Source organism: Miscanthus floridulus, chromosome 16 (genome assembly GCF_019320115.1).
Source record: "Miscanthus floridulus cultivar M001 chromosome 16, ASM1932011v1, whole genome shotgun sequence".
Taxonomy (NCBI): domain Eukaryota; kingdom Viridiplantae; phylum Streptophyta; class Magnoliopsida; order Poales; family Poaceae; genus Miscanthus; species Miscanthus floridulus.
Window position 1 is genome coordinate 17228372 of NC_089595.1, and position 25724 is coordinate 17254095.

General features: G+C 46.6%; 1 protein-coding gene across 1 annotated transcript; it reads right to left on the bottom strand.

Annotated features, from left to right (window-relative positions):
• Positions 1-17626: 17626 nt before the first annotated feature.
• LOC136510343 (alpha carbonic anhydrase 8-like) lies at positions 17627-18640 on the bottom strand. The gene is made up of 2 exons (XM_066504829.1): positions 18233-18640; positions 17627-17764 (listed from the first exon to the last, which is right to left on the bottom strand). The coding sequence occupies exons 1-2, from the start codon at positions 18638-18640 to the stop codon at positions 17627-17629; spliced, it is 546 nt and encodes a 181-aa protein (XP_066360926.1).
• Between the last annotated feature and the right edge of the window lie 7084 nt (positions 18641-25724).

Below are 25724 nucleotides of genomic sequence, written 5' to 3' on the forward strand. Positions count from 1 at the left end.
GAACACACCTCCCTGAATCTGCTTCCGCCTTGCTGGATAGGCGACTGCTTGTAGGAACTTCCGCCGCCTCGCCGGGTCTGCCCTCACCACACCGCATCTGCCACCCGCACGCTTAGATCTCTTAGGCACGCCAATGCGGCACAAAGCGCCTTGGCCCTGCCACCCCCACACATGACGCCTCGGCCCTGCCGCCTCCACACATGATGCCTTGGCCCGCCTCCTCATCTGACACGACTCTGCCCAGCCGCTTCCACACTAAACTCCTTGGCCCGGTCAGCTGAGGTGAGGTGCCCCAGTCCCAGGCAGTGCGCACCATCTCGAAGTCTGATGCCCTGGTGTAGAGCAGAAGATGGGGAGGGAGCGGAGGAAGAGTGGCGGCTGATGGCTGTGGGAGATAGAGGGGGGGATGTGGCTAGGACTGGGATGTGATGCGGCTTTCATGGGCTTGGACATTTTAACAGAGGCGAACCTCTCAAGAGGGCAGTCTCCATAAATAGGCCTGATGTACACAGGCGGACCTCTTAAGAGGCCAGCCACTGGAAATAAATTCACAAAGGCCGTGGTTTTTGGTCCGTCTCCCTAAATAGACTGACTGTATCTAAAGTTTCTCAAGTATTTTGGGAGGCACAAGTAATTTTTAACTGCCTCTATAAATAAAATCAGTTATCTCCTAAAATTATTATTGCAGAAGTGCTACGCACACGTCGTGTCTCAGAACCCAGCACGGGGTACAGATGCATGATGTTCCTCACTCCTCCACTGCTTGAACTGCCAACATGCACGCGTGTTATGCACTGCCTCCATTGGTCTAGCTGAATGAGAAGAAGAGGGTGGTGGAGTATGTGTAGTAAGGGTTTGAAAGAGATTGGCCACAGTTTGATCTTGTCCCACATGAAGAAATTATTGGTTTGAAGTTGGAGTTTGTACCGTAGTGTGTTAGAGAACTAGAAACTAGTCATAGTTTCAAGCATTGGGAGTATTCTAATAGTGCCATCAGGATTGTAAGCATAGAATGACTCAATGTCGAATGTGAAGCTTAATTTTGGACGATTTACATTGCCGAAGAAAATGTACGGTGCCACTAGTGGATCAAATAGTAAAGACACTCTTATAGTGTGAAACACTTAGCACCATACCTGACCCTCATGCCCATTGACCTTGAAGAGCTGCTCGAAGTCCTTCTAGACTCCAGAGGTCAAGGTCCTAGACCTCTTTAAGCTAGTACTTGTCAATTGTCATCACCAGTGGGCCCATCGAGCCAGCCAACATCCTTATCCCTCTTTGGGCCTCATCATCACCTTCACCGCCAACACCATCGACCTCGATCATTTCTACATTGCTATTGAACTCCTCCTCATCCCCGTCATTAGGGGACATGTCTTGGACCACAAGGTCTTCGTTGATGGTAATTGGGAAATCATCCATCCTCGGTGGCTCTGATTCCTCAATGGCGATATGGCACCAACAATAGTGAAGCTGCACCAGCGACCTACAAGAAGAAGAAACATATACATTAAATCTAGAGGGTTTAGTGGCAGGAGAGGAATTGATGAAGATGGATGGCATGAGGAGGGTGACATCAATAGCAGAGCCTAAAGATGCCATGGACAGCTATATGAGCTAGGGTATGGGACATGGCCATCTGCAATGGACCAGATAGTCAGAAGAATTTACTCTGACAATACCAATTAGTGTATTTGCGTACATGGAATCAGATGGGTATAACACAATGCAAGACATAGTGATTATACTGGTTCAAGTATGGAGTACCCTATGTCCAGTTTGAAGTGGATCTCTCTGTATTCATATGCTCAGTTACAGGAGCGCTGATGTAAGCTATGCGCCAGAATGTCAAGGAATAGGATCCCAATTGTGGGGTCCCTACCCCTTCTTATATAGCATTCCTTATATAGCTAGTTGAATAACTCCATCATTCGAGTGTTGTAGTCTTCTGTAATCCTTGGGTGCCAGGGGCCCGATTAACATTCCTCATGTGCCAAGTCTCTTAAGCACTCAACGTTGAACGTCCTCGGGTGCCGAGGGTATACCTGGCCATGCAGCCCGTGGTCTCATGGCCCGGCCTGTGGCCCAGCAATTTGGCTCGGCCCAAGCACGGAACGACCCAGTGGCCATCGGGCCCGGGCTGGCCTGGCCTAAAGGACCAGGACGTGCCTGGGCCGCCACCTAGGCTCGCGGCACGGCATGGGCACGGCCTGGTGAAAGAGGCGGCCTAGTGAGCGGCCCGGTGCCTCCAACGGCTAGTAAGGTAGGCCACAGGCAACCCAGCCCACGAAGTCGCCTCCCCCGCGGCCGTATATATGCTGCCCCCTGGCCCGCCCCCAATCCCTAACCCTAATCCCACTCCACTCCCGCCGCTCGCAGTCGTAGTCGTCTCATCTCGCTCGCTCTCGATCCGCCGCTTGGAGCTCGCCGCCGCTCTCCTTGAGCTCGCTGGCCCTGCTCCGGTGACCTCGTGGCCGCTCGTTCACCTCGACCTGAGTTCGCTAACCATCTCCTCCCTCCTTTCCCTTCCTATCCCCTCTTCCTCCCTCCTCCGGTGTACCATGTGAGTTCGTCATGTCTGTCCTTTCGTCGCCGCTCACCGTCGTTCTAACTGTTGTCTGCCTCCCTGGCCTCTTCTCCGGCACTGGGCTCCGGTGGCGCAGGTTAGGGTTAACCCTAACCCTAACCTTAGATTTGTGTTGTGTCTGTCCATCTTTCACTCACTCACTGACTCACCCCTGTTCTTCTGTTCTATCCTCTGTTCTTTGTAGGTTGGTGGTGCCTGACGCCGCGTCTTCCTCCTCTAGAGGCGCCATGGCTAGGCCGCTAGTGCCAAAGCGCCAGCGTCCACCGTTGAGGGACGGTGTTGGAGCTGGAGGTCAGGGCCAGGGCCGGCCGTCCGGCCCTTCATCGGCTAGGGTCACCATGCCGGTGATGGCGGATGTCTATTCCCACCTAGCCGATGGTGAGCACCCCGAGCCTGAGGAGGAGCTAGAAATCGAGGACGACGACGACATCGGTGAGGATGCCTGCGGGCTGTTCGGCATCGATCTCGGTGATGGCACCCATTCGATTGATCTCGATGCCGGCAACGGCGACGACGACGGTGGGATGGCAGCCTCGACCGACACTCATGGTACCTCATCGACTGGTGGTACTGGTAAGCTCATATCTCCTGTTTGGGAGGATTTCACTGAGATTAAGGAAGGTAAAATAGGAGTTGCTGCCATCTGTAAAATGTGTGGTAAGAGGTATTCTGCTAGATCTGCTGCTAGCACTGGTCATTTGAAACGGCACCAGAAATCATGTAAGGCAAAACATGATAATGATAAGAGGGTCTAGTCTAGGCTTGCTCTGAATGCTGATGGTTTGCATAACTGGGTGTATGACCCTGCTGTTGCTCGTACTGAGTTGTGCCGGTTGATTGCTAGGCTGGACCTTCCATTACGCATAGGTGAGACATAGGCCTGGGAGGATTACATTAAGCGTGCTCATAACCCTAGATTTGAAAAGGTTTCTAGGTAGACCACTACTAGAGATATGGGCAAAATGTTTGCTGATCAACGTTCTTTGCTTATGAATTCATTGTTGGCTGCTTGCTCATCTGTTTCTTTGACATCTGACATTTGGTCTGGTAATGCTAAGGAGGACTATATTTTTGTTGTTGTTCATTATGTTAGTGCTGATTGAGAGTTGCATAAAAAGGTTGTTGGTTTTAGGCTAATTGAGGTGTCACATTCTGGTGAAAACATTGCTGAAAAAATAGCTGGTGTGGTTGAGGAGTTTGGTTTGATTGATAAGATCTTTGCTGTCACTCTAGACAATGCTTCATCTAATTCTAAGGCTTATGATATCTTGCAACCTGTCTTCTTTGGTTACTTGGGTTCTTATCCTGCACCTACACATGATGATCCTCATAAGGTTAAGTATTTGCTTGTGCATCAGCGTTGTGCCTGTCATATCATTAATTTGATTGTTAAATCTTGCTTGAAGAGATTGACACCTTTTACTGAAGATTTCAGAACTGCAATAAACTTTTTGAATTCCTCTAATCAAAGAATTGCATTGTTCAAAAATTACTGTATTACTCAGGGTATAAGACCTAGAAAGTTTGGCTTGGATATGGATGTTAGATGGAATTCCACCTATTTAATGCCTAAACATTTGCTGTCATACAGGAAAGTCTTTTCTGTGTGGCTTAACTCTAATTATGGTTCAGAATTGTTGACTACACAACATTGGTATGTTGCTCAACAGATAATGGTGTTCCTAGAACTCTTTTATGATTCTACTGTTGTTATGTCTGGTGTTTATTATCCCACAGCTCCACTTGTTTTGCACCATATTCTTGACATTGCTGAACATTTGCATAAAGCTGAAAGAGATTAGAATTTTAGAATGATTGCTTATCCTATGAAGCTTAAATTTCTTAAATATTGGGAGAAAATTCCACTCTTTATTCATATGCATTCATTCTTGATCCTAGAGCTAAGATGAAAGGATTCTTTAATGTGCTTGAACTACTTGCTCAACATACTGGATCCACTTATAGTTCATACTATGCTGATGTGAAAGATGAAATGTACAGATCGTTCAACAAGTATGAGCAGAAATTTGGTGGTGCAGCTAGGTCTCAAAGGGTTTCATAGCCTTCAGCTCATTCTGGTAAGAGAAAGCAGGCATGGGGAGGGATCTTTGGAGGCCCTGGTGCATCCCTTGGTTGTTCCCTCTCATCTTCATCTACTCTAGCTGGAGCTGGTGTTAGTGAGCTCTCAGCTTACTTGGATAGTGACCCTGTCACATGTTATGAGGAATCCTTTAACATACTGCTCTGGTGGCGTGACCACAAGCTAACCTATCCAATCCTATCTATTATGGCTCGAGATATCATGTTTGTTCCTGTATCTACTGTCTCTTCCGAGTCTTGTTTTAGCTTGTCAGGCAGGATACTCGAAGACCGGCGGTGGCGCTTGTTGCCTGAGCATGTGGAGATGCTCACCTGCATAAAAGGACTAGGAGCAAGGAGTAAGAAGAGGACAACATGCACCTAAGGACATGGACCTGGAGGAGGCATTCAAGAACCTATTCCTAGACGAAGAAGGCGAAGATAGCGGCAGCAACGGTACAGCTGGTGCTGGATAGTGATGACTGATGAAGAAGGAGAACTGGAGAGGTAGTGACTCTTTCCTGTTTCCTCTTTCCTATTTAGATCAGACTGATGGCAAAAGAATGACATATTGACATGAATTATGTACAATTTTGCAGGTACTTTTGGTCTTTTGCTGTGACTAAGTGAGTGAGTGTGAGATGAGAGTGGACTGTGGAGTGGACTCACTAAGTCACTAGGACTTTGCCACTTTGGTTGGCTTTTGTAATAAGACACTACTACTAAGACTTTGACTCTTTGAGCTGGCTGGACTCTTTTTTCCTTTCTAGGGTTTCTCACAAGGATGAGTTTTACCTAGAAAGGTTTTTAATGAGGCAGCATTGCACAAAACAGGTCCTTTTGATCATCATTTTCATATAACCTTGTCTCTTTGTCTTTTCTCTTGTGTTGTGATTTGTGATTGTGTGGTACTGTAGTGAATGTGAATCTGTGAATGATTCTATGAGCTTTTGTGAAAATGGTGATGAAAATGATGGAATCTTGTTCAAAACTGGTGAAAATGAAGAAGTGGTTCAAACACATGGTGAAAATCTGGTGAAAATGAGATATTTTTTGGTTGTCGGGCTTTGGGCCGGCACGGCACGGGGAAAATGGCCGTGCCCAACGGGCGGCACGGCACGGTCAGATGGCCCACGGGCCGTGCCATGGGCCGTAGGCCAGGCAAGAAGCCTGTGGAGGCATGGCACGGTAGGCACGACGGCCCGTCGAGGCAAAACCCCCATCGGGCCGGCACGGCCCATTGGCCATCTATAGCCGAGGGCATTCTTGTAACCTATTACTTATGTGAAGGTTGCCTCTCAGGTACCGAGAGTATTAGGGTAACGACATCTTTGTGTAGGGACACTAACTCCCCAAGCACCTGAGCGCGCGCGGCCTTTGGCCCACAAGTACAAAAAATTCAAGCGAGGCAGTCAAAATGGATTAACCGAGGTGGAGGAGGAGCATCACCACCCACCTCGCCTGCGCCCACCTCACCCACGCCCGGATCTAGCCTCCCCACCACCGGATCTGGCCTCCCCGTCACCGGATCTAGGCTCCTCCTCGCCCGCGCCACTGAATCCAGGATCCAGGAGGGGCTTGAGAGAGAGAGAGGGAGGGAGAGGAGAGGGGCGCCACATTGGAGGGGAGGGAGGGGTGCCGCCGCTGGAGGAGGGGGCCGTGCGGCCAAGCCAGAGGAGGAGGCAGCCGCGCGCGCCACGCTAGGATGTTGGAGGCCGAGGAGGGAGGGAGGGAGGCACGGCCCATGCAGCTCGCTCGGGAGGGAGGGAGGTGCAGCCCCCACTACTCGTTCGGGAGGGAGGGAGGTGTGGCCCCTCGCTACTCGCTCGCTCAGGAGGGAGGGAGACAGAGGGAGCGAGGGCTCGCTCGGGAGAGAGAGAGACAGAGCCGGTGAGGGATAGCAAAGTAATTGAAACCCCATGTTACGCGTCATTAAGTCCTATTGAAGATAAGGATAAATGCAACAAGGAATCCAAACCATCTTGTCTTCCTCGCTCCCGCTGTTACACCCGTGATTCGTGTGGGTGATCGCACAGGTCATAGATTTTAACTGTTGGCTCCTCCACGCTTGTCTTTAGGGTGGCTATTTTAACCGAGGAGGGGGAATCTCTAGACTCACTCCTCACCCTCTTCTCCCTTAGCTCCAGATAGAGTAGAGAGACACTACTACGTAAATGATTAACCATGGCGGGCAAAAAGGATTAACCGATGCTGTTTTTGCAACCGCCTCGGTGGAATGGTTATGGTTAATCGTAGCCTTAACTGAGGTGGTTGCCTTGTCACCTCGGCTAATCAATTAAAAAAAGAAAAACCCATGGATTGGCTCGACGAGCCCATCCACGGGCCCGCCAAGCCCTTCCCCGCACCACCGTCGCTGCCGCCGTAGCTCGTCGGATCCGGCATCCCCACCGTCGGATTCGGCATCCCAGCGCTGGAGCTGACGAAGAGGTGAAGGAGGAGCGCCACTGTAGCCCGCCTGTGCCACCTCTCTTACTAGAGGAGTAGCACCGCCACGCCCGTCGGATCTGCCTCCCCACCACCGGATTAGGACTCCCAGCCGCCTGATCTAGCCTCGCTGGCCGAGGATCCACCATCGGAGTGGGGAGGGGCCGTGCCACCATCGGCCGAGGAGGGGTCGCGTCCCCCGCGCCACCGCCAGAGTGGAGAGGGGCCGCGCCCCGCCCGCCACCGCCGAAGTGGAGAGGGGCCACACCCCCCGCGCCGCTTTAGGAGTGGAGAGGGGCTGCGCCCCTCGTGCCGCCGTCTGAGGAGGGGCCACGCTCCCCGAGTCACACCGCGCCCCCTACACTGCTGCTCGCTCTGGAGTGGAGTGAGAGAGGGAGAGGAGTGAGAAAGGGAGCCGCACCGCTTGGAACTGGGCCTTTTGGGCTAGTGGCCTGGGCCTTATTTGCTGAGGCGGGCTTTATAATGTGACCGACTCGGTTAATATATTACCAAAGCGGTTGTGTTAGGAAAACCGCCTCGGTTAATAAATATTAACCAAGGCGGTCGCATTTGGTTGCCCGCTTCGGTAAATCGATTTTGCAAGGCGATTGACTGTGACTGCCTCGGTTAATAAAAAATGGCCGCCACCGAGGCGGTTTAAAATCCTGCCCTCCTAGGAGCCCAATTTCAAAACGCCTCTTAAAATCTTTTGTGTAGTAGTGAGAAGCCTTCAATTGTCCGTAGCCTTCAATCGCTATGTTGTTGCGTGAAGGTCTTCAAGATCGGGTTCTAACCAGATTGTGCACACCATTCTCATGAACAAACACCAAAGGCATTGGATATTGTGGTAGCTACATGTTATGAAGTGTTGAAGAAAACAATGCAAACTTTATAGAACATTCACCACAATTCATGATTATTTATATTTTGCATTAAGTTAGTGGATGCTATCATTATAAAACATTAGAACAATGTAGAATAATATAGATATTGATCTTAGAATGTTTTAGAAGGGGGACACATGTCATCACACTGTGAGCCCCCATGGCCTATAAATATAGGCACTTCTCCTTGCTATGCTATCCATGTAAGTGTATGGTAGAACTGAGAAAAGGGTCAGTGAGTGAGGTGAATGCTAAGATAGCCACTTAAAGATGTATGTAATCTTGTGTAATATTTCTGCAAAGTAATAAATAGTGCGTGTCTCCCAAAGGCCTCATTTCGGGTGATGTGAAACTATACGATGACAAGGGCTTACTTGTGGATTACAGCCTGGGAGGAGAATCTAGTACTCTGATGCCTAGTCAATCTAGTCTTTTCGTCAAAAAAATAGATGAACTAGAGGAAATGAGGTGTGTTGTAGTTGTGAACAAGGACATAGTAAGAAAACTAAAAGATTTCCTTCCTATCCCTAAATTCTATTGCTTGGTTGATTGTAGTCCAAGTCGAGTACATGCTTAGAAAATAGAGCCATGATAATATGTTCTTGACAGTTAGTGATATTCAGTGGATTGGACTAACTTTAGAAGATGTTGATGAAGAGAATTGTAAGGCTTTAACCGACAAGTTATTGTACAACTTATTGGAGATAGGGTAATTAGAGTGTACTTAAGCCGGAAAGTATATGAGAGAAAATTTAATTTTAATGATGGGAAAAAGTTGAAATGTGATATCGATGTCCCAATGAAGAACAAAAAAAAATGTTTATCACGCAAAAAAATAAGATAAGTGAGCAATGATGCGTAGAAGAAGGCCATGCATGATGAAGTAGTGTATTTGTGAATATCAGCCCCAGAAATAATCGTAACACTTTCAGCTTAACATCACCAAATAGCTGCCATTTTGATGAGCTAAGATAGCCCTGAAGATTCAAATCACAAAGCCTGAACAAGAACTTTATTAGACTTTTCAGTCTGTGCTTACCCTTATAGTCCCCCAAGTTTTGTAGCGCCAAGAACTTTATTAGACTTTTTAGCCTGGGCTTACCCTTACAATCCATTAAGACCCCTCCATCTCCGCCAAGTTTGGTAGCGCCACCCCCATTGTGTTGTTGGTCGAAGCACAAGAACAATGAAGCCAGACTCTAGAAGAACAACCATTGTATGTTTGAATTCTGGCACAGGCGAGGGGTTATTTGGCAGACTATCGAAAGGGTCTCTGTATAGGAACTGGGCTTGTCCATTCTATGAATGCTGACTGTGTTGCGATCTCACTCAAAAAGCATTTGATCATATGTCCATACTTCAGCAACATAAGTTGAGTGTAGAGCACGTGGCCGTCGGATGCTTCTGTCTCAATTTGGACCATTATGCCCCTAGGGTTAAGTGGTTCAGAAAAATATCTAAGAGCATTGTTAAAAACATGTAATAGCTCTATAAATAAGGTTGAGGCTGCTCCCAACCAGCCATCTCTTCAGTTTTCATTTCAGTATCACTCTTTAGGTTTTCCTGCCTCAAGTTTCTACTGTTGAGATCGTCAGTATGGGTGACTGATACACTATTTGAGTTCAGTTTTTGTAATTTTTTCTCTGTAAAGAATCAGACCTGGTTGATCTAGATCAATAAAGAAATCATTCCTCTGAGATCTGAGTCTTGATTCGCAGATGATTTGAGCTTTGGTTTTCCCTTCTCGACCCCCCTTCTTTGGAGTTTGAGTGATTTCATGTTTCGGTGAACCTAGGATCAATTTAGGTGCTGAGATACGAGCTATTACATGAGAGGAACATATCTAGAAGTCCAATTGACTAGATTCCTCATGAGCTCCATGTTTGGGGATTTTGAGGAAAGTTTGGAAAACCCTGATCCGGTTTCAAGTTTTCTTTCCCTTTAGAGTTTATTTAACCCTTTGGGCTTCAAACTCTAGGGATATCTTTCTGACATGTTTCTCAACCTCCCAGCAAAATTTCACCTCAATCAGAGTTGATTTGTCATGATTTTTCCTTTTGGAGCAAATTTGTTGGGGTTTTGGGGTAGTCGAACCAGACCAGGCAACCCTCCTAATCCGGCCAGGACAACATCCTGGATAGGCCGACCCTACAACCTAGCTAGGCTAGTTTTGGGCCAGCCAGGTGTCAGAAGATTTTGCTCTAGCAATACTAGGCATCGTAGTCGCATAGATGGAATCAGATAGTAACACACGAGACACAAGGATTTATACAGGTTCGGGGTATGGTGCGTGCTAAACCCTAGTCCAGTGGTGTTGCGGCTGTTCTAGTATTTGTATGCTAGGTTATAGGGGCTGTTGCTCATAGCTATGTAGTAGATTGGAATGAATGAGATGGATCCTGCTGGGGACCAATAGCGGGGTACCCGAAGGGGAGGAATTAATGGTCATTAACATTGATTCACCCAAGCTGTCAAGTGCGCGACTACAGCTCCAACTGACCCCTAGGCGCGCGGGTTCTGCCTCGCCCAACCGCTGGGGCACGAGCTCCGTCTCGCCCGACCTCTGGGTCAGAGTCCCCACCTCACCCGACCGCTGGGGGCAGGTTCCGCCTCGCTCAACCTCTGGGTCGGGAGCTCCGTCTCGCCCAGCCTCTAGGTCGGGAGCTCCGCCTCGCCTGACCCCTCAGGCATGGCTCCCGATGGAAGCCCATACCGTCGCCAACCACTACGGGCCAAAAAGTACAACCCAAAGGTCAAACTTCTGGCACCGTGTAGGGAGCGTGTACATCTCATCATGACTCGTGCCCGCGATATGTCACTCTAGGGAACTCACACCACCAACAGTGATGCACGTGTCGTCACTATGCTGCCTACTCCTTGTATGGTCGCTGACCAGAATGCTGGTCTACCGCATCACCTGCCAGGAAGGGATGGGACACCATGATCCGTTGACAATGCCAGGGCATGGCATCAACAGTGATCAGGCACCCAGCGTGGAGCCATCCTTGTCACCATCTGCGGTGCCAGTGGGACCTGCATAAAGGGGAAGAAAGGCATGGCGGTCCTAGAGGCCTTCTTTCGCTTGACTTTGTCCCTCTATCTCCCTCTTTCCTCCTTTGTAATCTGCTCATCCCCTTGGACTATAAAAGGGGAAGCAGGACGCCCCATGAAGGGGATGACTCTGCAAGCAAAAAAAGATAGCTGCATATGACATCATAGCAAAACACACACACACTGGAGACCTAGGATCCCGTCCCTCTCTCGCCCGTTTGTAACCCCTACTACAAACTTTAAGTGATAGTAATATGATCAGTAGCAACGAACTGGACGTATGGATGGATCCGAAATTTTTTTCTGATCGATTTTGATATATGGAACGTCGAAATCGGAGTTCGTATGCGAAAACTAGACCAGTTTTAAGAATTGGCTCCGAATTAGAGGACAAAACGGGAACAATGTGCACAAAACTGGTCACAACAACAAAGATTTGATGGAAACGATGGGGAAAAACACACGAACTAGACTCTAACACGACCTAACCAGCAACAAGACCTTGACTAGGACACAAACTCAACACGACGGACTCTGAAACTAAAATATGCAAAGACTATGGCGCGAAAGGTTCTAGGACAGGAAAAACGAGTGTGGCACTAGACTATAGGACGAATACGAAACACTCAAACTAGGGAATAAATGTGAACCTAACGGTATACCTTAGCTCTGATTACCACTTAATGGGAACGGGGATCCCGATCTTCCGTCAGGTGGTGGTAACTATCGTTGTGGCGGAGAATGACACACCGATTCAGCTTTAGATCGAAAGATCGAACCCTGCAATCTTAGCACCACAGCTCCTCTGGTTATCAACCGAGTCTCAGACCAGGTTGACCTCACCAAGAAGGCTAATCCCTGCCTGCGCAACAAAGAACACAAGCAAGAACAAAAAAGAACACAACCAAATTGCAGATGAATGATTAATCTCTCAAAGTTGGGGTCTCACAAACCGATGAACGGCGAAACTGTTCTTGACAGAATATTCTAACCAAAACTCAACCCTAATGGAGGGGCGGCGGCTATTTATGAAGACTCTAGGGTCGTGCAAGCCCCCTGGACACGCCCCTAATGGGCCCAAATACGATACACGGTCCAACGGACCAAAAGACGGTGTCGCAGCACCCTGACAGATTCTGGACACTGACTTGTTTCGATGATTCCCGTTGATTCTGAAGATATTTTAACATGAGACCACTTGGATTGGCTTTCTTATCAAATTAGCTTTCCATCCATATGTGGATCGCCAAAAACAGAGTTCGGATGCGTCCTGGGTGACCAGTTTAAGGCAGACTGGTCCTAGAGGCCGAGGCAGACTCGAAATCGTGTTGGACCGGGCCTTTGGTTCCTGTTGGACGTCCTTGCTGGTCATCTTCACCTCCACCACGTCCTCTAAGTCCTTCATGACCCTCTCTAATATTCCTAAGCAAGATAACATTATTAGGTAGTAGTCTATTCTCATAAGTATAAAAAGGATCGCTTAAGTACGAGCTCACCTCTAAATTAAGTTGACGCATTCGAGCCCGGGTCATTGGACCTTGCATGACGGTTGGAGGATCAGCGGGTATATCCGAAGGAGTGATGTCCTCATCACACACGGTAAAGTGCCTTTCCCAAACGATGAAGATTACAACTTAGACCCAAACACATATGACGGAGAGTTCTTTCAAGAAGAGGGACTAGAAGGGAGGTTTGAGATAGACTTAACTGAAGTGATCGGAATGGAAGTAGACAATGAAATGGTTATTGAAGAGGACGCCGGAGATGAGGTGCAAAATGTGAAGGACTTACAAATGCTTGAGCGATTACATTTAGACAATGACAATGGCAACATTGCTCATTCGGATAGTGTTGATTATTTCGACATGATTGATAGTGATGATGAGACTTATGATCCAGCTAATCCCGATCACGAAGATTATTTCTAATACATGTAATACTATTTTATTTTGTAATTACGTTTTGTTTATTTTGCATCTCTTTCTAAGTACTTCTTGTTTATCTGTGCTTATTGGTTTACTCTTTTTAATTACAGGTGATTGAAGATGATGGAGCACTTGGATTACTTGTGAACTTATTTGTGATATATTGTGAGACATGTGACGTTTGTGATATATATGTGACGTTTGTGATATATATGTGCTGTTGATGATATATATATGTGATGTTGGTGATGTTTGTTATATATATCTTTTGTTTGTTTGGATGGGATGTAAAAAACAAATTAAAAAGTCTGTTTTCAGTCACTTTGCCGAGTGCAATGGCCATGACACGGCATAGTGACTACCTGGGAACTATCTGAGAACATGCTTTGCCGAGTGCAAAGGCCATTGCACTCGGCAAACATCACAGATTTGCCGAGTACCATGGGACAGGCACTCGGCAAACATCACATGCTTTGCCGAGTGTCTTGCCGGCGGCACTCGGCACAGTGGCCACCTTTGCCGAGTGTCTAAGTCAACGGCGCTCGGCAATGCGGGGACCTTTGCCGAGTGCTTGACCTTGACACTCGGTAAAGCCATCGTCACGGTGGCGCTCGCCGTCACGGCCACTTTTCTTTGCCGAGTGTCGGATTGACACTCGGCAAAGTCTTTGCCGAGTGCCCGATAAAGTGCACTCGGCAAAGAGGTTTTTGCCGATAAACTGTTTATCGAGCGCCCTTTGCCGAGTGTAACACTCGGCAAAGGCTTTGCCGAATGTATATCGGCCTTTGCCGAGTGCCTGAGGCACTCGGCAAAGAAGCTGAATCCGGTAGTGTATATAAAACTTTGTGGATACATGCAGGGGCAGCAGGGGGGCTCTGTGGTCACCAAGGTTGGATTATGGGGTGGACCGGGGGGGTCGGCACAGGACATAACGGAGCCACCGAATCGTCTGCACAGCCTCACCTCGCGTTGGTGATGCAATTGACGCCATTGAGTTCACTTATACTGGCAAAGATGGTCAGGGGCAGACTGCTGGCCGATGGGGTGGACCTGGTGGCAATGCTCGAACAGTGAGTGAGTTTTTCTTTTTTACCTCTGGATTAAGCATACTGCAGGTCCATCATCTATATCATCCTCTGGATGGATCGGAGGTTACTAAACAGCTAGCCCCTGTCTTTATCTTCGTCACTCATGTGTGCAGATCGATCTTGGTGACACCGAGTATGTCAAGGAAGTTTTAGGAACATACGGCACATTTGAAGGTGTTACTACCTTAACCTCATTCAGACTTGTCACCAGCGCCAGAACCTGGGGGCCGCGGATCGAGAATGGAACACGTTTCAGCATCACAGCGCCGATCGGCGCAGCAGCATTGTAGGATTCTATGGACGTGCGGGAAGCAGGCTCGTCGATGTTATCGGTGTTTACTTGCGTCAACTTTAATTTGAACAGCAAGCTACCTAGCTACTACCTGCTGGATCGATTACCCTGTAATTTGGTCAGGTCTTGTGTCTATATATGGACGTCATCGTCCTGTATGTGTCAAATAAAGGCAGTGTTGAATCAAATAAATAAATAAATAAAATAAAGGCGGTGTTAGCCTAAACGTTGAAGCGGACTAAACGGTCAGCCATCATTTAGCTATTTTTGTTCGGACTTAACAACCATTTAAACGAACTGAACTTTTATTTTGCGAATAGACGAACTGAACTTTTATTACACGAGAGAAACAACTGAACGGTAAGAGTATATTACTTCTTACCTCGCAAAAAGAAAAGGTAAGAGTATATTCAATCTCGCCCCTCAAGCATAATGACCCTTAAGGGCATTCCATATTGTGGTATGATCAGTCATATTAAAGTTAATTAAACTTCACCCTTATATATCATTAATTATAATAATGAATTATCATATATACATAGAAGTTTATAAAAGTTTCAAGTTATGATAAATATAAATTTTAAATTTATTATAAATTAAACTTAACCTTTATGATTCGCCTAATTAGACATGGAGATATATAACTTTTAAATAGTTTAGATGAGATATATTATTAATTACATTGTTAATTAGTCATAGGTATATGTTTCAGATGGTACTTTGTTCTTCACGGATACAAATGTGTTGTTAGATATTTTACATTTTTTCCGAATACGGATATGGAATCTAATAGGGAATACTCATAGAAAACGAATTCGAATACATCCATTTAGGATCCATATTAAAATTAAATATGAATACATATGTCCACATTGACGTTAAACGGATACGAATATCTGCTGATTCGGATATTTAGACATCCGAATCCATCTCTATCCAAAACCTTGAGGCAATTATGGAGAGGCTCGCAGCCTGCAGTGGAGGTCCAGGGAGACCACCGGCCTCGCTCGCATATATATACAAAGTCAAGTCGCCAGCCCTGACTCACCGGCGTGTGGCGGAGCATACAACTGCGCCAGCGCATATGCTACGTGTGTGCACTACTGTCCTGACCATTGGAGGTTTAGAGTGTTGGTCTCTTCCTGGCTGGGCTCTAGCCAAGCTTGCGGATTATTTGTTACAATATGAGAGCCTACAGTACTGTTGTATGGGAAGATTTAGTGAATCATTAGGCTGAGCTACATACACTGACACATATCATATTGCCTAAAAAATTTGTTTTCTCACTGCTCAATTGATGTTGACAGCAGAGATGAGAAGGGCGCTGTAGCAAGAGTTTCTAAAAGTTAGGAGAAGACCAATATGCCACGAATAGATAGGGTGTTTGTAATTTGGGAGGGATTTGTTTGCCTCTCAATAAATTTGGAATATATATGTCACTAGAGAAAATAATGTCTTTTCATAAAGTTCCCATTTCACGATGCCTTTGAGTTTCACTGTTGGGCACTCGCGACCCTCGCACTACTGGAGGCGGGCTCTTAGCCGAGTGCCTGTTGCACTCGGCAAAGGCAGCTTTGCACTCGGCAAAGCCTTTGCCGAGTGCAACACTCGGCAAAGAGCCTCCGTCGAATCCCCTTCCAGTAAAGACTGCTTTGCCGAGTGCCAAATTTTGGGCACTCGGCAAAGGCTTTGCCGAGTGCCGTGCGGGCACTCGGCAAAGATTTGACGCCGTCTAATTTTTTTTTAAAAAAAACTCTTTGCCGAGTGCCACAACTCCGGCACTCGGCAAAGAAATCTGTTTTTTTTAACCTCTTTGCCGAGTGCCACAGCACCGGCACTCAGCAAAGGGTGTTTTTTATTTATTTTTTAAATTGTCTTTGCCGAGTGCAATGACCATTGCACTCGGAAAGCGTGTTTTTTAATTTTTTTTAAAATTTCATTGTCGAGTGCAATGACCATTGCACTCGGCAAAGCCACCTCTAATTTTTTTTTTGTTTTTTGCTTTTCCATTTAAACAACAATGCATATATATATAATAGAAACCACAATTCAACAGCAATAAATTACAAACCACATTTATATATTACAAATGACCAAATTTGTCCAAAATCCACAATTTATTACAAACCACAAGTTCATAGTCCACAAGTTCACAAGTTCGATACATAGAAACTACTCCGCAAGTGGCTCACGGCGACTGCGCCCCAGCGTGCGATCCCGGCGACGGTCCCGGTGCGGATGGCCCGACTTGCGATGCCGGCGACCCTCCGACCTAGTTCGACGCCGCCCCCGATGTCCGCTGCACAAAAAAGAAGATATTGCACGTGAGTGACAAGATAAAAATGTAAGGAGTTTGAAGAAAAGTTGAAAATTTCGGCAGCACCTCCCCTGCACGGGGACGTTTCCAAAACCTGCAAGAAAAATATCAGCACGAAGGCCGACAACCACATTTTCGGCACGAAGGCCGACACATCAACTAACCCGACACGAAGGCCCACACATCAACAAATCCGGCACGAAGGCCATCACCGTCAAATGCCTCCAAGCGTCGTCTCACGGCCTCCTCTCTAGGACGATAGGCTTCACCATGGGACACCCACCAAGTATAGTTTGGCATAAATCCATACTTGCAAAGATGCTGCACCATGACTTTCCTTGTTTTTCTTTTCTTGTTTTCACATTTGATGTAGGGACAGAACGTGTCTCTCGCTCCCTTAGCTGCCTTAAATGCATGGTCCAAAAATTTCTCGGTCTTATCCATCCATTCACGGGTGATTTGAGCCTGACTTGGGCGTCCCATGTACATCCACTCACGGTTATCCATCATCTAGCATATACACATAACGGAGTAATATAACCATCAGTTGCATCTGCACGGCGTGCCTACTGTCTAATAGGTGAGGATAGGTCCTAATCCCACCCGCGGATGCGTAGATGGGGTTAGTTTCCATGCTCTACTCCGATCTGAGACAGAATTTCGGCAGCACCTCCCCGTTGTTCTCCTGATACACGTCCTAGAAGGGAGAGTGTGTATCCGGAGAACAACAGTGAGGTGGTGCCGAAACTCCATCTCGGATCCGAGCAGAACATGGAAACTAACCCATCTACGCATCCGCGGGCTGTCCAAAAAACGTGGACAATCCGAAATAGATACGGTCATAGATATGCAGAGATCCGCATACCTCCAACCATATCTGTTTCAGACGGGAGACGCCTAACTAGGCTACACTGATCTACGTACTACAATGGTAAGGAAGAGAGCTCAATTATACCTAGGGTGGCGGTGGAGACAGGCTAGCGGCGTAGTGGCGAGTTGTTGCAGTGGCGAGTCGGCGCTGTGCAGGCAGGACCACAACGCTGACGAAGACAATCAGGGTCGCCGAGGTGCTCCGGGTCCCCTCCGACAGGTCCTGCTCTACAAAAGAAGAAAAACATCACTAAAAGTTGAAAATTTCAGCAGAACCTCCCCTGCACGGGGAGGTTTCCAAAACCTACCAGAAAAATCGTCGGCACGATGGCTGACGTCCACATTTGGGGCACGATGGCCAACACAACCACAAACCTGGCACGAAGGCCGTCAATGACATAAACGGCGCGATGGCTGACAACCCTACGGCTTTACCTTCTCCTCCGGCGAGGGCGGGGATGACGGCGTGGACGAACGGCGCGGACGACATGGACGAACGTTCATCCCCTCCACCTCGGCTTCCTCCCCCTCTCCCCTTCTCCTCCTTCTTCCTTTTTCTTCTCCTTCTTCCTCCTCCTTTTTCTTCCTTCTTCTTCCTTCTTCTCCTTCTTCCTCCTCCTTTTTCTTCCTTCTTCTTCTTCCTTCTTCCTTTTTCTTCCTCCTTCTTCTTCCTCCTTCCTCTTCCTGCTACCTTCTTCCTCCTTCCACCAGGGCCGCGGCGGGCTCGCCGGGGCCGCTGCCTTGGGCCGGCGTCGGGCACGCCGCTGCGGGGCACCGAGCAGCAGGGGCAGTCTAGAACCGGTGGCCGGAGGCCGATCGGGGTGGGGCGGGGCGGCGCCGGGGCGGGGCACGGCCGGGGCGGGGCGAGGGTGGGCAGGGGGCGCCGGCGCCGGGCGCGGCCGGGGCGCCCTGGATCCGGTGGCCGGAGGCTGGCCGGGGTGGGGAGGGGCGGCGTCGCGGCGGGGCGCGGTCGGGCCAGCGGCGCGCCGACATGGGGTTCGCGGGGCGGGTCGGGGACGGGGCGGCGCGGGGCGGTCGGGGACGTTGTGGAGTGGGGCGGGCGCGGGGCGAGCTGGCGGCGGCGAACGGCGGCGGGCATGGGGGTGTGCGTGCGTGAGTGTGTTGTGTGGAGTGAGTGAGTGTGTGGGCCGGCCCACACATTTAGTTAGGGTTTCCTCCTTTGCCGAGTGCCGGGCTGGGTCGACACTCGGCAAAGGCTTTTGTTTTTTTTTTAAAAAATTCTTTGCCGAGTGCCACTTCCCGGCACTCGGCAAAGGCCCTCTTTGCCGAGTGCCAGGGCCGACACTTGGCAATTTTTTTTTGTTTTTTTTGCCCCATTATTTTTTTGTAGACTTAATATATTATTTAAAACTCCATGTTCAAATTTGGCACAATTTTGACTTTTTTGTTATATTTCGTTAGTTTTTTTTGTTTCGTTGAATTTTATGGAATATTTCAAATTTGAACTGCAGGTGCATGGAATAATCGAATTTGGTCGTTCAAAAATGATATTTGGTGTATGTTGAGGCCGTATCCAGAAACTCACATGAAATTTTGAGCATCTTGTTGACGTAACATGACGAGGTACCTGCGGGAAAAGTGTATTTAAATTATATAAAATCCGAACGAAGTCCAAAAATGACGAAACTTGTCGGGGCGTCGTGTTATCGCATGTAGAGTCTATGGTAAAAAATTGAGAAGGTTTTGAGCTAGTTGCGATATCGGATGCCTAAAACCCAGACATCTCCACAAGTGATCACTTGGGCCCGCGTTGCCCCGCAGTCGCCCTTGTCCGGCAAGCCGCACCACCACCTCATCGCCGGCGCGCTCTCACCGTGGAGCCACCCGGTCCTGAGCATCGGCGCACGTGACCGAGGCACCATGCTTCTGCTCTGGCTGAGCCGCGTCCTCCGGCAGGTGCGCCTGGCATCAGGCAAGCAGTGAGGCCGCCTCCCCACCGCCGTCGACGAGCGCATGGTCGGATTCGATCGCCGGTCTATGGCTTTGCTCGGTGCTCTATTTTGAGAAGGTGAGGAAGCACAAATAGGATTCTTTATCGGGTCCATTTCACAAAAGTGCAAGACTCATAACTTTACAAGAAAGGGCTTAGTTAATTCGGGGAAAGTCCAAGGGTCTTAGTGCAAGATTTCCACCGCACCTAGGCTTGTCCGCACTGGGCCGGTCTGCTGCCGCTGTGCGTGGGCTGTTGCTGGGCCGTCGGCTGTTCTGGCTGGGCCGCTCACTCCCGTTCCCACGTTAGGCCGCTGCCTGTGCATCTAGGCCATCCGCGCCTGGGCCGCCTGGCCCCACTAGGCCGGCCTTGTGCCGCCGCGCTTGGGCCGCTCACGCCACGCATGCACTGTGCCCCACCTAGGCTGCCTTGCTGCTGGACCTCGCCGAGCAGGCCGCTGGGCTGATCCGGTGGCCGCTGGCCCTTTAGTTTTCTAAAGTGATTGTTAATTTAGTTTAGGATATAAATTATAAAATCAATATAAATTTGTGTATTTGTCCAAAAATGATGAAACAAATTTTGTTAGTCTTCTAAAAACATGATCTATCTGCTAGTATATTCTGTTCACATAGTTTGATAATATTCTTGGAAGCTATATAATTAATTTGAGATACTTAATATTATAAAAATATAAACTTGTTGGAATTGTTGTGATAAATTGGTAATAGTGTTGGATCTAAAATTTTTATAGTAGGTTCCTAGCAATATTAGCTGCTCACTGTAATTTTTGTAGCTCAAGAATAATTAGTTTACTAGATAGGTAATGATGCCCTATTTTGAATAAAGATTAAATTGATATAATGGAATAAAGAAACACCTTGGAATTGTATAACTAAAACATGGGTTGGGAAGTACTGCCTTATTTGACAACAGGGATACGTAGACCAGCGTTAGAGCTATGTCATTAGCTTGTGAGACGTGATCAGATTTCTAAGCTTTTCGACTGTCGTTGATTATTTACATCTATGCATTTGCATCAATACATATCATATAGGTTCGAGGATGGATCAACGGATCAATTGAAAGATGATTGGGAATCTGAGGATGGGGTAATGGTATTCTCTCTAGGAGACGATGCAATGGGCTTTCCATTCAGTTGATGGTGGATGATCTAAAGATGCAGATACTAACTTTTTAGTATATATCTTACCCAGGCAAGCCCCGGTGCATAACCCATACTTTTCTACACTTTAAATTATATTTGTGCATTAAGTTTTAAGGAGTTGAATGAAACCCACTCGCATATATAAACCTTTATCCCATGAGTCTTACTAGTATGACAGGATCATGTAGAATGCTGTGCTACAGGACTCCGATAGAAGTCGAGTGATTGCATGTCACTCGCGAGAGATAGGAAATATATTACTGTATTATTATCACTTAGAAAATATAAAATGGTGGAAAGGAAAATAGTAACCGAGCAGGGATATGGTTTGGGTATTGGTGGGTGTAAGAGGTTGTGTCCTGCGGCCAACGGGGCATAGCTTAGTTACACTGCTTTCCCTATCCGTGTCGGTCAAAGACCGACCATTGTATAAGACTCTAGGCAAGTCACAGATTTATTATCTCGAGCACATACTTGGGTATGGGCGCTTGGAAGACTTGTTACTCTCATGTCATGGATTTTGACTCTTTCTGGACTGACTGTCAGGGTGGTTTTTGGGTTAGGAGGTCCTTGCACCGCACTGAGTCCGGTGAAAGCTCTAGTTTGGTTTTGGTTAATTGATGAAACCCTAAGTGCTAACCTAGTTTATCAAAGTGATTATGAGATAGGTAGCACTACTCCAAGTGATGAAGCAATGACGAAGATCATGACAATGGTGATAGCATGGTGATGATCAAATGCTTGAACTTGGAAAAGAAGAAAGAGAAAAACAAAAGGCTCAAGGCAAAGGTATAAAATGTAGGAGCCATTTTGTTTTAGTGATCAAGACACTTAGTGAGTGTGATCACATTTAGGATAGATAGCCGTACTATTAAGAGGAGTGAAACTCGTATCGGAATGCGGTTATCAAAGTGCCACTAGATGCTCTAACTCATTAAATATGCATTTAGGATCTAGTGGAGTGCTAACACCCTTGAAAATATTTGTAAAAAAAGGCTAACACATGTGCGCAAGGTGTTTGCAGGGTTGAGATGTCTATTTTCTATTGCGCCGGATGCAAAATTCTTGGTGGTTGGCACACTTGAGCAAGGGTGAAGAAGTTAGAGTTGAAATGGAGTTGGTCGAAATGATGCTGGCGTCGGTCTACTGACCGGACGCTGGGTCACTCAGCGACCGGACGCTGAAAGGCTGCGTCCGGTCGAGCTGGCAGAGAGGTCGCCAGTTTCGGTGTTGCACCGGACGCTGGACCTGAGATGCACCAGACGCTGGTTTCTGCGTCCGGTCAAACTGACATGTCTGCACAGTGGCTAAGGGTTGAGCACCGGACGCTGGCTGCGTCCGGTCAAGGTGGACCGGACGCGTCCGGTCGGAAAAATATGCCTCGGGGAGCTTACTGGAAACGACCGGACGCTGGGGCTTCAGCGTCCGGTCAGTTTTGACCGGAGCGTCCGGTCAACTTCGTAGCCGTTGAAATCTGACGAACAGCGTTTGAAGCTGGTGACGCGTGGCGTCCATCGGGCGACCGGACGCTGAGGGCCAGCGTCCGGTCGGTATGACCGGAGCGTCCGGTCAGAGCGTGTTTTGCCCAGTGAAGGGGTACAACGGCTCTATTTGATGGGGGCTCTATTTATAGCCCCATGGCCGGCTCAAGGGGTAACTCTTGCACATTTTCATTGACATAGCAACCTTGTGAGCTTAGCCAAAGCCCTCCCACTCATCTCCATCATTGATCCATCATCATTGTGAGATTGGGAGAGAATCCAAGTGCATTGCTTGAGTGATTGCATCTAGAGGCACTTGGTATTCGTGTTGCGCTGCGGATTTCGCTTGTTTCTCTTGGTGGTTGCCACCACCTAGACGGTTGGAGCAGCGGTGGAGGATCGGCACGAGTTGGTGATTGTTCGTGGCCGTCTCCGGTGATTGTAAGGGGAGTTGTACCTTCCCCGGCGGAGTGCCGAAAGGTAACTATAGTAAATTGCTCGTGTCATTAAGTTACCTCACTTGTGGGTCGGTTCTTGCGGTGTCCTATCGTGTGGACGAGGTTTGTGAAACACCTCTTAGCCGCCGAACCACCAAGTGTTGGTCGACACAACGGGGACTAGCGTGTTGGCAAGCACGTGAACCTCGGGAGAAAAATCGGTTGTCTCTTGTCATTTGCATTCTCCCGGTGATTGGCTTGATCTTCATCTTGTGATTGGTTCATCCCCTACACGGTGGTATAATCACCCTACTTACTTATTTACATTCTTGCAAACTAGTTGATACAAGCTCTTTAGTGTAATTAGAATTGAGAGCTTGCTTTATTATTTACATTCATCTAGTTGAGCTCTTTGGAGTAGCAAGTTTGTGTGCCTAAGTAATCATTGCAACTAGAATTGTTGGATAGGTGGCTTGCAACCCTTGTAGAGCTAGAGCAAGTTTGCATTACGCTATTTGTCATACTAATCAAATTGCTCTAGTTAATTTGTAGATTTTGAAATAGGCTATTCACCCCCCCCCTCTAGCCATATTGGTGTTGGAGTCCTAGTTTGGACGGAGACCTGGACCCCATGATAGGAGGGTAGTGAGTTGGTCCTGCTTGTGCCTAGGGTACAAGCGGGGCGTGTGTTTTCGAGGTACCTAGTTGGGGCATTGATTCGTGAATCGCCGGGCGATCCGGTATGATTTGTCGATGGTCTAGCACCATAGTAAGAACTAGAAGATGAAAGATGGAAAAAAAGAACTCTGATTGCTTACCACCTGCTTGAAAGTAACATAGGTGCTTACATATAATGGTTAGTTAATGAACTAATGCACTACTAATAAAAATCGAATATAAGAACGCAGGCTTAGTAATGCTTCCTGCAGATGCAATAAACCCACAAGCTAGATAGCCTTACATATCCTTAGAGTCTTTTCTTTTCTCCTGTCGAGTAAGTCTTGCTGAGTACAATTAAGTACTTAGGGCTTTATTTCCCCCTGTTGCAGGTGAAAGGCGGATGCTAGAGCTGACCCTTGTGTGCGGATTCCTCCTAGTGAGCTCAGAGAGGATTCCTTTACGCTGCGATCATAGTTTTTATTTATAACTCTCACTAAATGTTTTTATAAATAAAAGTTTTATAATCTGTTGTCATAAGTTTATATATCGATGTTTCATCATGTCATGAATAGATATTTATTTCCATTGTAATTCTGATCACATGTTTATATTCCGTTGTTCAATTAAATTGTTTATAACTCTGATAATATGATTATATTCCGCTGTTATAACAATAAATATTACACTCTGATGTTGTATTAAAGGTGATGTAAGAAATGGTTAAAATGATGTAAGCTTTATTCTCTCATTTGTGATCCTGATGGAAAAATATGGATTTTTTGGTTCTCCCTTGGAGTGCGCCCGATTGGACCGCGTAATTTAGTATTCTCCCTTGAGTGTTTAGTGTCTAATGGAAGACAAGCACTACTGGGAGACATTAGATTTGGCGGTTCTGTCACAGTAACATTGTTTACAAAATTTACATCTCTCTTATAGTTTCATAAATTATAAGAGAGATATGTAACATTTGTTGTGAATAATGTTACTACCACTATATCTGATGAGTAAATGATCAAATGACCAAAATAGAAGTTGTAGATCTCAGAAAGTTATGAAACTTTGTAGTTGACAACTTTTTTATTTGAAATCATCTTGTCAAGGAAAACTACGTTTGAATTTCTAAAATTTGAATTTCAAATTTTGTAAATGACCTCAGATGGAGAAACTGCCAAAATGGAAGTTGTAGATCCCAAAAAGTTATAAAATATTGTAGTTGACAACTTTTTGATTTAAAATAATCTTGTCAAGAAAACTATGATTGAATTTCCAAAAATTTGAAATTTGATTTTTTTAAAGCACCTCGGATGGACAAATAGCAAAAACAAAAGTTATAGATCTCGAAAAGTTATGAAACTTTGTAGTTAACAACTTTTGCATTTGAAATCATCTTGTCATGGAAAACTATGTTTCAATTTCTCAAATTTGAAATTCAAATTTTGTAAACGACCTCGGATGGAGAAACTACCAAAATAAAAGTTGTAGATCTCCAAAAGTTATAAAACTTTGTGGTGGACAGCTTTTTCATTTGAATTCATTTAGGGTCCCAAATACTCATTTTAAAATCAGATGAATAGACAACTTTTTGATTTGAAAACATTTTGTCATGCAAAACTGTGTTTGAATTTCAAAATTTTAAAATTCAAATTTTGTAAACGACCTCGGATGGAAAAACTTCCTAAACTAAAAGTGTAGATCTCGAAAAGTTATGAAACATTGTAGTTGACAACTTTTTGATTTGAAAACATTTTGTCATGCAAAACTGTGTTTGAATTTCAAAATTTCAAAATTCAAATTTTGTAAACGACCTCGGATGGAAAAACTTCCTAAACTAAAAGTGTAGATCTCGAAAAGTTATGAAACTTTGTAGTTTACAACTTTTTGATTTGAAAACATCTTGTCATGCAAAACTGTGTTTCAATTTCAAAATTTTAAAATTCAAATTTTGGAAACGACCTCGGATGGAAAAACTTCCTAAACTAAAAGTGTAGATCTCGAAAAGTTATAAAACTTTGTAGTTTACAACTTTTTTATTTGAATTCATTTAGGGCCTCAAACATGCAATTTACACTCGGTTTAGTATAATATATTGGGAACTAAAACGGAATCCAGACACAAGTGAGAGTGTGGTGTAGTGGTAGAGGAGGTACGTGCACAGCGGGAGGTCTCGGGTTCGAATCGCGTCGGCCGCGTAGCCATGAAATATACGCGAAAAATGTCAGAGATGGGTGGGCGCTGGCCGGTGGGGGCCTCCATCGATAAAAAAAAATTCTATTTTTTTTGGGTAAAAATCCCATTTTTTTCGGGTTTTTTTCGGTTTCAACTTTGCCGAGTGTCGGGCACTCGGCAAAGGCTTTGCCGAGTGCCCGATAAAAGACACTCGGCAAAGTTGGCTTTGCCGTCACTGTTTTTGGCGAGTGCTGTTCGCCGAGTGTTACACTTGGCGAACCATTTACCGAGTGTTTTATGTATTTTGCCGAGTGTTTCGGACA